This window comes from Schistocerca gregaria, chromosome 1, assembly GCF_023897955.1.
Source record: "Schistocerca gregaria isolate iqSchGreg1 chromosome 1, iqSchGreg1.2, whole genome shotgun sequence".
NCBI classification, from domain to species: domain Eukaryota; kingdom Metazoa; phylum Arthropoda; class Insecta; order Orthoptera; family Acrididae; genus Schistocerca; species Schistocerca gregaria.
The window spans coordinates 781414499-781427447 of record NC_064920.1 but is presented as its reverse complement, the minus strand read 5'-3'; the positions used below and the strand labels follow the sequence as shown (position 1 = coordinate 781427447).

The 12949-nt window shown below is 39.3% G+C and overlaps 1 protein-coding gene across 7 annotated transcripts in view; it reads left to right on the top strand.

Annotated features, from left to right (window-relative positions):
- LOC126268754 (E3 ubiquitin-protein ligase RNF19A-like) overlaps window positions 1-12949 on the top strand; it is a 354985-nt gene that overhangs the window by 231885 nt on the left and 110151 nt on the right. For all 7 annotated transcript variants that reach the window (XM_049973936.1, XM_049973935.1, XM_049973938.1 and 4 more), the window contains 2 exons: window positions 6133-6350; window positions 8950-9074. In XM_049973936.1, coding sequence (XP_049829893.1) covers window positions 6170-6350; window positions 8950-9074 — 306 coding nt within the window. In that variant the 5' untranslated portion in view covers window positions 6133-6169. The remainder of the gene's footprint in view (window positions 1-6132; window positions 6351-8949; window positions 9075-12949) is intronic.

Here is a 12949-nt window from a genome sequence, read left to right as displayed (position 1 = left end):
ATTTGTAGGTCAATGTGGTTACTCGACATGTTGCACTAAGATTCATGAACAGCATTCCAGGGGGTGTTTACCAAAAGGATAATGCATCCCCACATACTGTTGTTGTAGCCCAACATGTTGCCATGGGCTGCTCAGTCGCAAGGTCTGTCTCCAATCAAGCACATATCGGACACCATTGGACAAAAACACCAGGGTCGTCCACAGCCAAGATTAACTGCCTGACTGACCAAGTGCAACAGGCATGGAACTCCATCCTACGAACTGACGTCTGGCACCATTACAACACAATGCATGCATGTTTGCAAACTTACATTCAACTTTCTGGCTGTTACACTGGTTCTTAATGTACCAACATTTCACAATTACAATGACTTATTTGCACCTGTGATTTTGCAGAGTTAACAGGGTTGCCGCAGGTTCTGGAAATTGGAATGTCAGGGAATTTTAAATAGTTCAGGAAAGTCGGGGAAATACCAGGGAAATTTGAGAAGAAAAAAAAAAAACCTCGAAAAATTTCATTTTTGTCTCAGTAGATGGAAATGATCTGTTTATTGAGGTGTCAAGCATAGTCACTGGCTGGGTGCAGCTAAGTATATGTGCCGCTTCCCTACTTCCTCATTCCTGCTGCTTCTCCCCTTCCTACCACTCCCCTCAGCTTACTGTCAGTGATGCCACCACTTCTTGCCACTAGCCAGCAGCCGCTGATAAGAGGAAGAGAGGCATGAGGAGCGGTTTGCTTGGATCTGATTCGCAGAGACTGTAGATGCAGCAGTCAGAGACGGCAGTCACATGAATGTCTGAGTGATTGTATGAATGTGTCTGTGCTCTCGTTTTCTGACAAAAGCTGTGGCTGAAAATTTAGTTGTGAGAGTGATTGTCTTTTCTATGTGCTTGTCCGTGGCTCAGCAATCATCCTTAGGGCGAGTTGCTACCTATCCTCATTAGTATTGATTCTGGATTGATCACCGTGGTCGTATTTCATCAACATGCTGTCTGTGGCTTGTGAATAGCTGGCCACATGAGTGGATTTCCAGGATGGGCTAAAACCGGAGGCCATTTCTGTAATGAATTGGGCCTGTCGATCTGAAGCCATTCGGTTCCCACTAATGTGCAGGCCCTGCCCATTGTATCTAGTCGCACTGATTTATCCACAGGCTGGGACTGTTTGTGTGTGGCCTAATACAGATACTTCCATGGTTTATCTGTGGACCAGCGATTGCAGTGACCCTCAGTGTGCCAGAGACCATGGGCAATGAATTTCAGGAATTGAAACTATCTCACTGTAAGCACGTTGTACAGTGTGGCAGTTTATAGACATTTTACATGTTCTAGTACATTTTGACTCGCCAAAAGTACTTAATATGTTAGAAAGTATGGACAATGGGAAGAAGAAAATTGTTTCAGTCTCTCGCACTTCGTATGCTATGCAGTCATGTATTTCTTGAAAGAAAAATCGCACAATACCTGTAAAATAACAGATGCAACACAGTAGGTAATAAGTGACAATAACAAATATAGTAAAACCAACATTTTATTAGCGGTCACTTGCAGTGTTGATTTACACAATTGTTCCCCACCTTATACACTTCTTTCAAGAGACCCTCTTTTTTGAGATTATTTCTGAAATCAGTTAAGGTATTTTAAATCCGTATTGTGACTCCAAGGAAATGCGTAGTTTTGTCACCAAATGTGTTTCATTTTATTGAAATAAAATAACATCAGTGGTTTTAATGAAGCGCACGTACCATTTGGTTTGTTTTCTCCGTCTAAAACAGTTCATTACAAAAGATGTCGATGTCAGTAAATATGATTTTTGTTCACATCAGGAAATGCCATCTGCATGCAAATTTTTTCGGATTTTTTCCTCCTTCACACTATTGTCTTGTACTGTAACTGCAAAGACAGGTCGTCAACTTACGTCTTAACTTACCCTTGAGGTTTCATAATTTGTCAGGGAAACATGCTAAAACTTTTCTGGAAATCAGGGAATTTCACTTGGGGAAACGTGGAGCAACCCTAGTTAATAACTTAAATATGTTATCTACACAGATATATTTCCGAGATTTCATTACTCTAATTAGTTTATTTTGTTGCGATTTTTTCCATCAGTATATGATGGAGTTGTTAGTTAGAATTCACTTCTTTTTGTTTCTGAATCTGTGGCAGACTTGGCAAGTACATGCGTGTGTGACATGGCCAACTGACCTGTCTCAAGTTCGGCAGGTTGCTTGCGCACTACCTAAAATGGAGGATTCCTAGCTCACTAGCCCCCCCCCCCCCCCCCCCTCCCGAACATTCTTCGAGAAAATCACCCCTTAAGTTTCTCTTAATTGACTCATAATTGATGAGATCAACAGATAATTGAAAACTGAAAATTTTTCATCATATCTAGGATCCCAATACACACAGTTCCCCAAAAAATTGAGAAAAGAAAATAATATGCCTGCCACTTTATGTACAGAAAAGGTTAACCCAACCCACCCTTTCAAGTAAAGTGGTGTTGGCCGAGCGACCAAGGCAACTGTTTGCAGAGCAGGAGTCCTGTGTTAGATTCCTTCATATGCTTTGCAGTCTTTTTCTTTCTTTGCTTTATTATTTTCAAAGGTGTGTTTAGTTCCAGGGATATAACAGTGATATAAATTCCTACAAGTACACTCCAGGTTCGCTACTATTACTGCTGGAAACCATCACTTTTAAATGATTGTATTCAAAACTACACAAAAATGAATAAGCAATTAGGATAACATACAAGGATTCGTGCATGTACTGTCAGCTATTGATGGTTCATTATGAGGGATTGGAAGAGTGTCCTTCGATTATCAGGCAATGAGAATTAAACTTCCAATTCATCACTAATTCAGGTTCTTTGAAAATTTATCTACCTACATTGTAAATATCCTTCATTGATTTATTTGCCTCACTATTCCTATTTCCACCAATTTAGATACTGGTACCGAGCAAAATGCATATGAGAATGGAGGGGAGGAGACAAACAGCTTAGTCTATGTAGGAATTGAATTCAGGTCCTCCATCCCCCAGGCAGGTTCCTTGGTTGCTCGTCAGGTGCTGTTTTGCAGGAAGGGCTAAAAAATCTGAGTATATTGACAGCAACCGCAATAGTTTATTTTCTCAATTTATCAGAAATTACACGTTTATGGACCCCATACATGACGATGAAAATTGCTTAGTTTTTGAATATCTCTTTATTCCATTGATTTGGAGCTACTTGAACATTAAGGACTACAGGGATTATTTTCTCAAAAATGGAAAGGGGGAGGGAGAGTTAATGAGCCAAAATCTTAGTTCTTGGGTTTATGTTGTACCAAAGTGACATGCCAAATATGTGCCACATCAGTTGGCCATGTCTGAGGCCTTGCCCTTGTTAGTAGTATTAGCAACATAATGCTGTCAGGTGCTTCTAGAATTGCTTATACAAGTATTAGCTTTCTTACAACAAGAGAAGTATCATTTTGTATGCTTTGATATATAAAATGTACATTTACTGTCATATACAGTTATTAATGGTTCATTTGAATAATGACTAAGTTATTATCCAAACTCCACTTTTACCTACTCCACCTTCAGTGCTGGCAATTACTCTCCTATAAGCCAAAAGATCATTGTGCCTTATCATATTTAAGATAATGTATTGAATGTTCAGTCCGTTGATAACCTCCCCATATTTTACCTAAATACCTGGCTAATAAAGTGCAATGAAAAATTTACAAGAATGGATCAAATTAGTATAAACACAGCAAGGTAGAAGGAATATAGTGCCTAGGCTCTGAGGTGTGCTATTGGAAGGCATTTTAGAAGTCAGATAAGTGGTTAACTGTCTCTAACAAATTGTAAACTACCAGTTGGCATTGATATTGGGTACAACTTTGCTGTCATGATAAAGATGAAGAACTAAACTGTACAGTGAAGATACTGCAGGGAAAATTTTCTCCATGAACTAAATAAATCATACTGTGGGATTACACACTAGACCCATTTGGTCAGTTAACAGTCTTGGAGAGCCTACAGCAAATGTATCAATGCTGCTTTCATGATTTGACAGTGTATGTTACATCCCCAGCAATTTATTTAAATTATAGCACTGATAACTCTTATTATGGGCAGCATGATGGCACAACTTCGCATGAAGAGTGATTACAGATTTGTATCTGGAGCAATTCTCTTTTTAAGTGAGATTATCAACTTACACATTGTATTGAATCATAAGGAACTCCCTTGCTTAGCCTGCACTAGATTAGAACAGACACAGAAATAGTACCTGGTGTGATAAAGAGGGCCTAAATGGGAATGAGAAACTTTCTCCCTCTGTGTAATGATTGTGACAGTTAATAAATGAGACTGAATAATTAAAGAAGTATTTCATTTTGAACTTTTTAAAGGCACTGCTTGCAGTGGCAAAGTCACTAAAGTTCTTTTGAAATTACAATTTTCATTTATAGGAATATATATTGCTGTAAGAAATTATAACTAATTTTCAGAGTAAATTTGGTAAAAACTAAGAGTAAATGCATTTCATTTTATTAATCTTATCATTAATATCTACCACTGTTCACTAACTTTTGTAAGGCAATGAAAAATCAACGGAGTTGTTTGGTTCCTCAAAAACTTTATTCACACTCCTGGAAATGGAAAAAGGACACATTGACAGTGGTGTGTCAGACCCACTTGCTCCGGACACTGCGAGAGGGCTGTACAAGCAATGATCACACGCACGGCACAGCGAACACACCAGGAACCGCGGTGTTGGCCGTTGAATGGCGCTAGCTGCGCAGCATTTGTGCACCGCCGCCGTCAGTGTCAGCCAGTTTGCCGTGGCATACGGAGCTCCATCGCAGTCTTTAACACTGGTAGCGCACCGCGACAGCGTGGACGTGAACCGTATGTGCAGTTGACGGACTTTGAGCGAGGGCGTATAGTGGACATGCGGGAGGCCGGGTGGACGTACTGCCGAATTGCTCAACACGTGGGGCGTGAGGTCTCCACAGTACATCGATGTTGTCGCCAGTGGTCAGCGGAAGGTGCACGTGCCCGTCGACCTGGCACCGGACCGCAGCGACGCACGGATACACGCCAAGACCGTAGGATCCTACGCAGTGCCGTAGGGGACCGCACCGCCACTTCCCAGCAAATTAGGGACACTGTTGCTCCTGGGGTATCGGCGAGGACCATTCGCAACCGTCTCCATGAAGCTGGGCTACGGTCCCGCACACCGTTAGGCCGTCTTCCGCTCATGCCCCAACATCGTGCAGCCCGCCTCCAGTGGTGTCGTGACAGGCGTGAATGGAGGGACGAATGGAGACGAGTCGTCTTCAGCAATGAGAGTCGCTTCTGCCTTGGTGCCAATGATGGTCGTATGCGTGTTTGGCGCCGTGCAGGTGAGCGCCACAATCAGGACTGCATACAACCGAGGCACACAGGGCCAACACCCGGCATCATGGTGTGGGGAGCGATCTCCTACACTGGCCGTACACCTCTGGTGATCGTCGAGGGGACACTGAATAGTGCACGGTACAATCAAACCGTCATCGAACCCATCGTTCTATCATTCCTAGACCGGCAAGGGAACTTGATGTTCCAACAGGACAATGCACGTCCGCATGTATCCCGTGCCACCCAACGTGCTCTAGAAGGTGTAAGTCAACTACCCTGGCCAGCAAGATCTCCGGATCTGTCCCCCATTGAGCATGTTTGGGACTGGATGAAGCGTCGTCTCACGCGGTCTGCACGTCCAGCACGAACGCTGGTCCAACTGAAGTGCCAGGTGGAAATGGCATGGCAAGCCGTTCCACAGGACTACATCCAGCATCTCTACGATAGTCTCCATGGGAGAATAGCAGCCTGCATTGCTGCGAAAGGTGGATATACACTGTACTAGTGCCGACATTGTGCATGCTCTGTTGCCTGTGTCTATATGGCTGTGGTTCTGTCAGTGTGATCATGTGATGTATCTGACCCCAGGAATGTGTCAATAAAGTTTCCCCTACCTGGGACAATGAATTCACGGTGTTCTTATTTCAATTTCCAGGAGTGTATAAAAAATTAAGGAACTTCTTAAAAATTAAGTGTTAATGTGTTCTGAATTAGTATCTTTAAGTTTTCTCTATTTCTTTGCAGGCCTAGAATGACAGTGAAGTGGTAACTCAAATTAACAATGCGCAAGTCCCATGACAGTGATAGTCATTCAACATGTTCCGTGGGTGGAGGTGGACAACGCAAGCGTGGCCTCTCACGTTTCTCACTGCGCCGTCTGCTTTACTCCAGTCCTCTAGTCACTCGCCGCATCACCAGGGGTTCTGGATCAACAAAGAGTTCTCGCAGTTCTGCTGCAAATGGTGACAAAAATATTTATTTAAAGTGATTTAAATTGTGCATGTATAGAAATTGTACTAAAGTCTTAAATAGGTTTCTTAAATGTAAACATAAAATTATGTATTTATGTAGATAGCAAACTGGGATATTTCTGTTGTCAGATTGAAGACATTTGTGCAGGCAGCATTCAAAAGGAACTGTCACATAAGAGGCTGAGGCTTAAGCCATTAGGTGCACAACTGTGGTTTTTTCCCCCTAGCAGTAGTGAAATAATCCGGTAATAACCTAAAATTTTCTGATTTAAACTAATTGCCTTTGCGTTATCCCAAATGCGTGGCTTCAATTATTGTAATAGTTCTTTAGTAGCTTTATAAGGAAATGGAGTATGTCTACAAGTGGAGACAAAGAGCTACATTGTCCCTTCAAAGGTACGGTATGTAAACAACCAAAAGTTTTGCAAGTATATATCACAGGCCTGCTCATCAGCAGCCTTACGTTAGATTGTTCTTTTTGTTCTGAATGGCATCTTTCTTTTTTGAATATAAACGCACAATGAAGCAGACACATTTGTTTTAGGAACATTAACATTTGTATTACTTTCCAGTGTTACTTTTTGGTACTTTAAGTGTCCTGAAAAGTGCTGTTTTTTCTCAATGAAAAGTTCTTAGAATCCTCTCTTGGTTGCAAGAAACTTAAAGAAAAGCTTTTTTCTTTCAGGAGTATCATAATGTTAGATCATAGAATTTGCTCTAGGATCCTATAACACATCAATATTATAAGTATATTGGTCTACAATTCTGTGCATTCTTTATTTCTGCAATTAAATGAACAAGAGTGCCCTTCCCACCCATACCATAGTGAACTTTTTTCACTACACTAGATATTCTCTCTTAATATTAACTACAAAAGCAGCCACTTCCTCAGTGAATTCAGTTTGTAGTCTCCTAGGGATTCCATCAGGGCCTTTCACTTTGTTTGGAGTAGTGCCAGTTGATTTTTCAATACTGAAAGTGCTTATTTCACTGTCAACAATTTGTGAGTTAGTGTAGTTGTCAGGCAGTACATTTTTATGTTTTTTTGTAGTAAGACCTTTCTTTTGTCATCTGTTAAGCCACCTCTTCTTCTGACTGTTATTAAGAGATGGAATAGATCAATGTGAATCATTCAGTGATTTAATGTAAGCCCCTAACTTCCCACAAGTTTCTGAAAGATACTTCATCAATATCTGACTTGGCTGATGGTTGTGGACTTCATACATAGCCATTCTAGAAGAAAACATAATAGCAGCTTGTATATCCCAGACTTGACAATGATTCTCTGTGGTAACTGTACAGAGTCGTCATATTTCACAACCTTATTAGCTTATCATTAACCTCAGTTTAATTGCCCGAAGCTTCCTTTAATTACATTGGTTCATGTATTTAATAATGTAGAGTGTGATTAATAATGTAGAGGGTGATTTATGATGTGTGGTAAGCTTTTACCAACACTTCTAAAGATTTATCATATTGCAAAAGTGTTTTTAATTTCTCCATTAAGTCAATTGTTGTCATTATCGGTTGCACTGAACATAAATACTTTCCTAGTCATTATCATAAAGCTTCTGCCATTGGTGATAATCATTCCTATATCACCACCACCACCATGACACTTCCAAAAATGAATCGTGGGCTCCATGTGGTTCCCAAGTTGTGCAACGACCATAAACCATAAAATTACCAATATGCAGCAACCAGTTGCAAAATCATGTTTTATTTATTCACTTTTGCAAATCAATTTCAACTGATTAACAGCCGTCATCGGTGCTTTCAACCTATATATGCCCTGAGCAGTAATACTGTGTTAAGCAGAGGTCAAACATAAAATGCTGCTTAAGGCAGTATTAAAACTCAGGGCACATATTGGTTGAAAGCACCGATGATGGCTGTTAATCAGTTGAAATTGATTTGCAAAAGTGAATAAATAAAACATGATTTTGTGACTGGTTGCTGCATATTGGTAGTTCTAATTCCCAAAAATATTGTATTTGTTGGTAGCTGGGTTGATAAAATAAAGTATTACTCACATTGCAGTGTCTGACTAACTGGAGGCATTTTTTCTGATACATTCAATATTACTTAGTGAGATTGGTTTTGTTGTTGGTAGTGTGTGTGTGTGTGTGTGTGTGTGTGTGTGTGTTACTCACTGTCAGTACTAGTGAAATTATGTTGCTTTTTAAAATGTCAAAATGGCAGGCCTTTGCACTAGCGTTACCTGTTAAATTTGTAGTGTAATTGAGTGATGGTATTAAGAAATTTTATAGCAGTTGTTAAGTGAACTATTGTTCAAGAATTAGTGAAATTAAAAGTTACATCTAACTTTCAGTGCACCATGCATTATGCATGTTCTCTTTCCTCAGGACATTAAGAACACTTTGGGCAGTCAGTGGTTGGCTTCAGCGTTATTGCTTTAATCTTTTATTTTCTAAAACATTCTTTGTTTTTCTTTTTCTTCCTCATTTCTAAGGCATCCATATTGTAAAACATTTTAAAACTGCACACTGTAAGTTCATTGTATTCTCAAGTTGTTGTGATATGTTGCATTTTTAAAAATTTAAGTTATCATTGTGATTGTCACTTGCAGGTGTAGGTCCATCAAGAGATGTAGAGCGTGGGGATGGTCCCTCATTACGAATTCCACCAGGTAGTGGTATTATTCCTCAGGCTGCCAGCAGAACATCAGTTTCTGTTTCAGGATCAACCACAAAGGTACAGAAATACTCCTTTAAAATAACAGCCTGACTTCTGATTCTATGTTTACATTGTTCAGTTACTTAGTGTTTCAACATGTAGACCGTAGACAAGAAACTGTAAATTTATGCAGTTCTTCATTACTCATAAGATTTTATGGTATGAATGCTGAAAGGCAGTAGTTTCTTTGATCTCGCAAATATTCTTGAATTTCATTGCATTTGGGTGTAGTTGCTGTTATTATTACAAGCTCTATTTGTGACTCAAATATTTGTTTGATACTGGGAACTCATTTCTTTCGACTGTTCAGACTATGCCCATATGTGCATTACTTTCAGTTCACATCTTCATAACTTTTACTTTCCTGGATGCTAGAGAGACATTGCAACAAAACACATTCTAACAAAAGCAGGAGAGCTTCAGTAAAGTTTGGAAGGTAGGAGACGAGGTAATGGCAGAAGTAAAGCTGTGAGGACAGGGCTTGAGTCGTGCCTGGGTAGCTCAGATGGTAGAGCACTAGCCCGTGAAAGGCAAAGATCCCGAGTTTGAGTCACGGTCCGGCACACAGTTTAATTTGACTGGAAGTTTCAAGTCAGCACACACTCTGCTGCAGAGTGAAAATGTCATTCTGAAAAGCATTATTAGAATATCACCTTATCAAATACTCTTCACAAAAGTTTTTGTAATAAAAAGTTATGACAGTAACGCACTGCAGTTCATCAGAATTGTAATTCCATACGAAATTACATAAAACGTTAGTAGCAAGAATAAAGAGTTTTGACAGGAATGCCAGATTTGAAAATTGCCTGACTTTCGGAGAAGTGTATGCCATGTAAAAGTGTAAATAGGCTGAAATAGGAGTCTGTGTACATCTGCCATAATCCCTCCTACATAAATAGTTGAGAGAACTGCTGGGAACAGGTCTATTAAGCATTGACAATACATTGTGGGACAAGGTTTTTGAGGTACATCTGTACTTACCTGCTGTGTGCAAATGCAGCCCCCCACCCCCCTCACATATACAGAAAATCTTGTGCACTAGTAATTTACATTGGCATCTATTTAGAGGATTGTGAGTGTATCTTCCATTGTTTCCTGTTAATTGTTGCAACAGCTGTTTTAGTATTGAAATACTTGTGACCACTTTTGAAAATTTGCATGGCCATACTGACTGGTTCGATGAAAACTAGCCAGAATCATAAATATGTGAATGAGTTACTACCACTGTACGTACAAGGACAGTGATATACAGTGTGATAATCTTCTGTACATTCATTTTGTGCTGCTGCATCTATCTATTTTTTCTTACATTTTATCTCAAACTCACTCCGCAATTTTACATGAGCTGTTAACTTCATTGAGATACTAAGATTTCATAAACAGCTAATTTCAAAATCCCTAAAACTGTGTATGTAAACATATACCACAAATGTCTGAATCTTCTCTGATGTAACAAAGTGATTTGTGTACAGATTTCTAAACTCTTATTACATTGGAAACAAAACTGTTTTTTCAAAATGTTCAAAAATTAATGAAATATGAGGTGATTCAAGTAATTTAATTCTTGAAAAGTAACATTCTTATACTGTTTCATGAAAAAAGTAAATCATAAAAATGTTAACATTACCTCAACCACAACCAGCAAAGACAACCAATAAAACAGTCTAGTTATAAAATCTCAAGTCCCAGATATTAGTTGGGTTATACTTAAGATCTACCATTTGTAATTGTGTGTTGTACAATTCATTGTACCCTATACTTTGAAGTTTTTAGAAATTATTTTGAATCAGCTTTCTAACAAGATGATGGCCTCAGACGTGGCCAACCAACACTACTCATATTTGGCAGGTTATTGGTATACAACCTAAAATGAAAGACCAACAAGGACAGGACGCCTATTTGTCATCACCAAATTCCGAATTCGTCCAAATTCGTGGTAAATGTAGGGCGTGGTGATACATGAAGTGCCCCAAGTGAGAACTTCAGATGCCCAAGTGTTTAGGAAATAAAAGGAATTTTGATACAGTTATATCACCATGTTCACCTTATCAATTGTCCCTGTGACAATTTTTTCAGGAAGTAGTGTTCGGCTCAGTGGTAAGAGAATGGATTCATACTAAAAGGGTCGCGGGTTCACTTCTGCCCAGTGGCAAATATTTTTGTGCTTCTTCTTACAGACAGACTTATACAAAAAATATGTAACAGATGTGATGGAAGCCCTACGTGCAACAGAAGAAATGTCTTATATTGATTGTCTCGTGGGGAGGACAAACAAATGCACAAATATATGACAAAACTGTTCCAAAATGAAGACAGATTGCCAGTGTGCAGTATCAAAGTAATTCCCTCCAAATGTAAGCCACTACTGCAACCCTGCGATGTGTATTTTTATCGTAAAAAATCTAATAAAAAATGTCAAAATTACACTTTCCTCATTGAGGAAGAAGAAGAAAAAATCACTCCCCGAGAAGCTTGCATTGAACTACATTAAATTATACATCACCAGCTACCCTTGCACATATTCAGCGACATGCTGCGTTACGTGTGGTTCACTGCTGGACTGTGCGATGAAGGATGCTGTTTTCAGAATGGCATTAAAGTTTCTTTTTCTTTGGAGACATTAAAAAAACCATGTCATCTCAAAAATATGGTGTTTATAACGTGCGCAAGATGCCGTAAATATTGTTGCTTCCCCTGTTTCTTTGATGAATATCACCCCAGTAAATGTAATTGATCAGTTGCAAAAGAATGAAGGTATCGATTTAATAAACGATGTTCCTGTGTAAGAGTTATCTACAATCCCTTTTTAAATGCTTGCAGTCCAGTATTTCATCCTGTGCCTATACTTTTTGTGCTTATATAAATTAATAGAGTAGGTTATTTGGTATGTCAGTGGTATACGAATTGCCAAGAAGCACAAAAATATTTGCCATCAGGCAGTCGATCCTGTGATCCTTCCAATGCGAATCCGATCTCTTGCCGCTGAGCCAAACACCGCTTGCTAAACACATTGTCACAGGGACAATTGATAAGGTGTACATGGTGATAGATCTGTATCAAAATTCCTTTTATTTCCTAACACTTGGCGATCTGGAGTTTCCACTTGGGGTACTTTCTCACCATGCCCTACAGGTACCATAAATTTGGACAAATTCGGCAATGATGAGTATGCGTCCTATTTTAGCTCAGCAACCCCCTCCTGCCCTCTCTCATTTTTAAGAAGTACGTCTCTTAAAGTCCATGATGGGCAGTTGACTCAAAACTGGTGGGATCATTAAATAATCGAAAATTGAGCATTTTTCATTTATATGGTGGCTACAAATGTGCGATTTCCTAGAGATTGAGGAAAGAAACTTTTTCGACTGCTGTTTATGTACTCGTAAGATAAACACCATTCAACTAAAGTACTGCTGGTGTAGTGATCAAGGCAACTGGCTGGAACTAGGGGTTCAGTCCCCCAAAACATTCTGCGCTTTTGATTTCCTTTCTACTTTTTTGTGCTTTTAAATTTTTTCTGTGGCAAAATTGGTAGGAATAGAATGGTTAATAAGGTATGTAGATCAATACAAAATAATAACAAGGTCCACAAATAAAATTGTCAAATGACTTAGATTAGTAAAGAATTAAAATCTTCAGCCTCATTTCTGGGGAAAAAAAATCCAATAAAGACTGCTGTGTAGATTAGCATTTGAAGCATGTTATCGCATAAGGGAGGAAAGTGAAATTTATTGCAGTTTGTAGTATACAAATAAGAGTGGTCTGGTGAGTTTGGGAAAAAGGCAAGGACAAAATGTTTCATTTGTAAGCAGTTCACCTTATTTCTCTCTATAGTCTCCTTTGAGAGATACGCACTTTGGTCCAGCTATACACTAGCTTTTTCATCCCATTGGAAA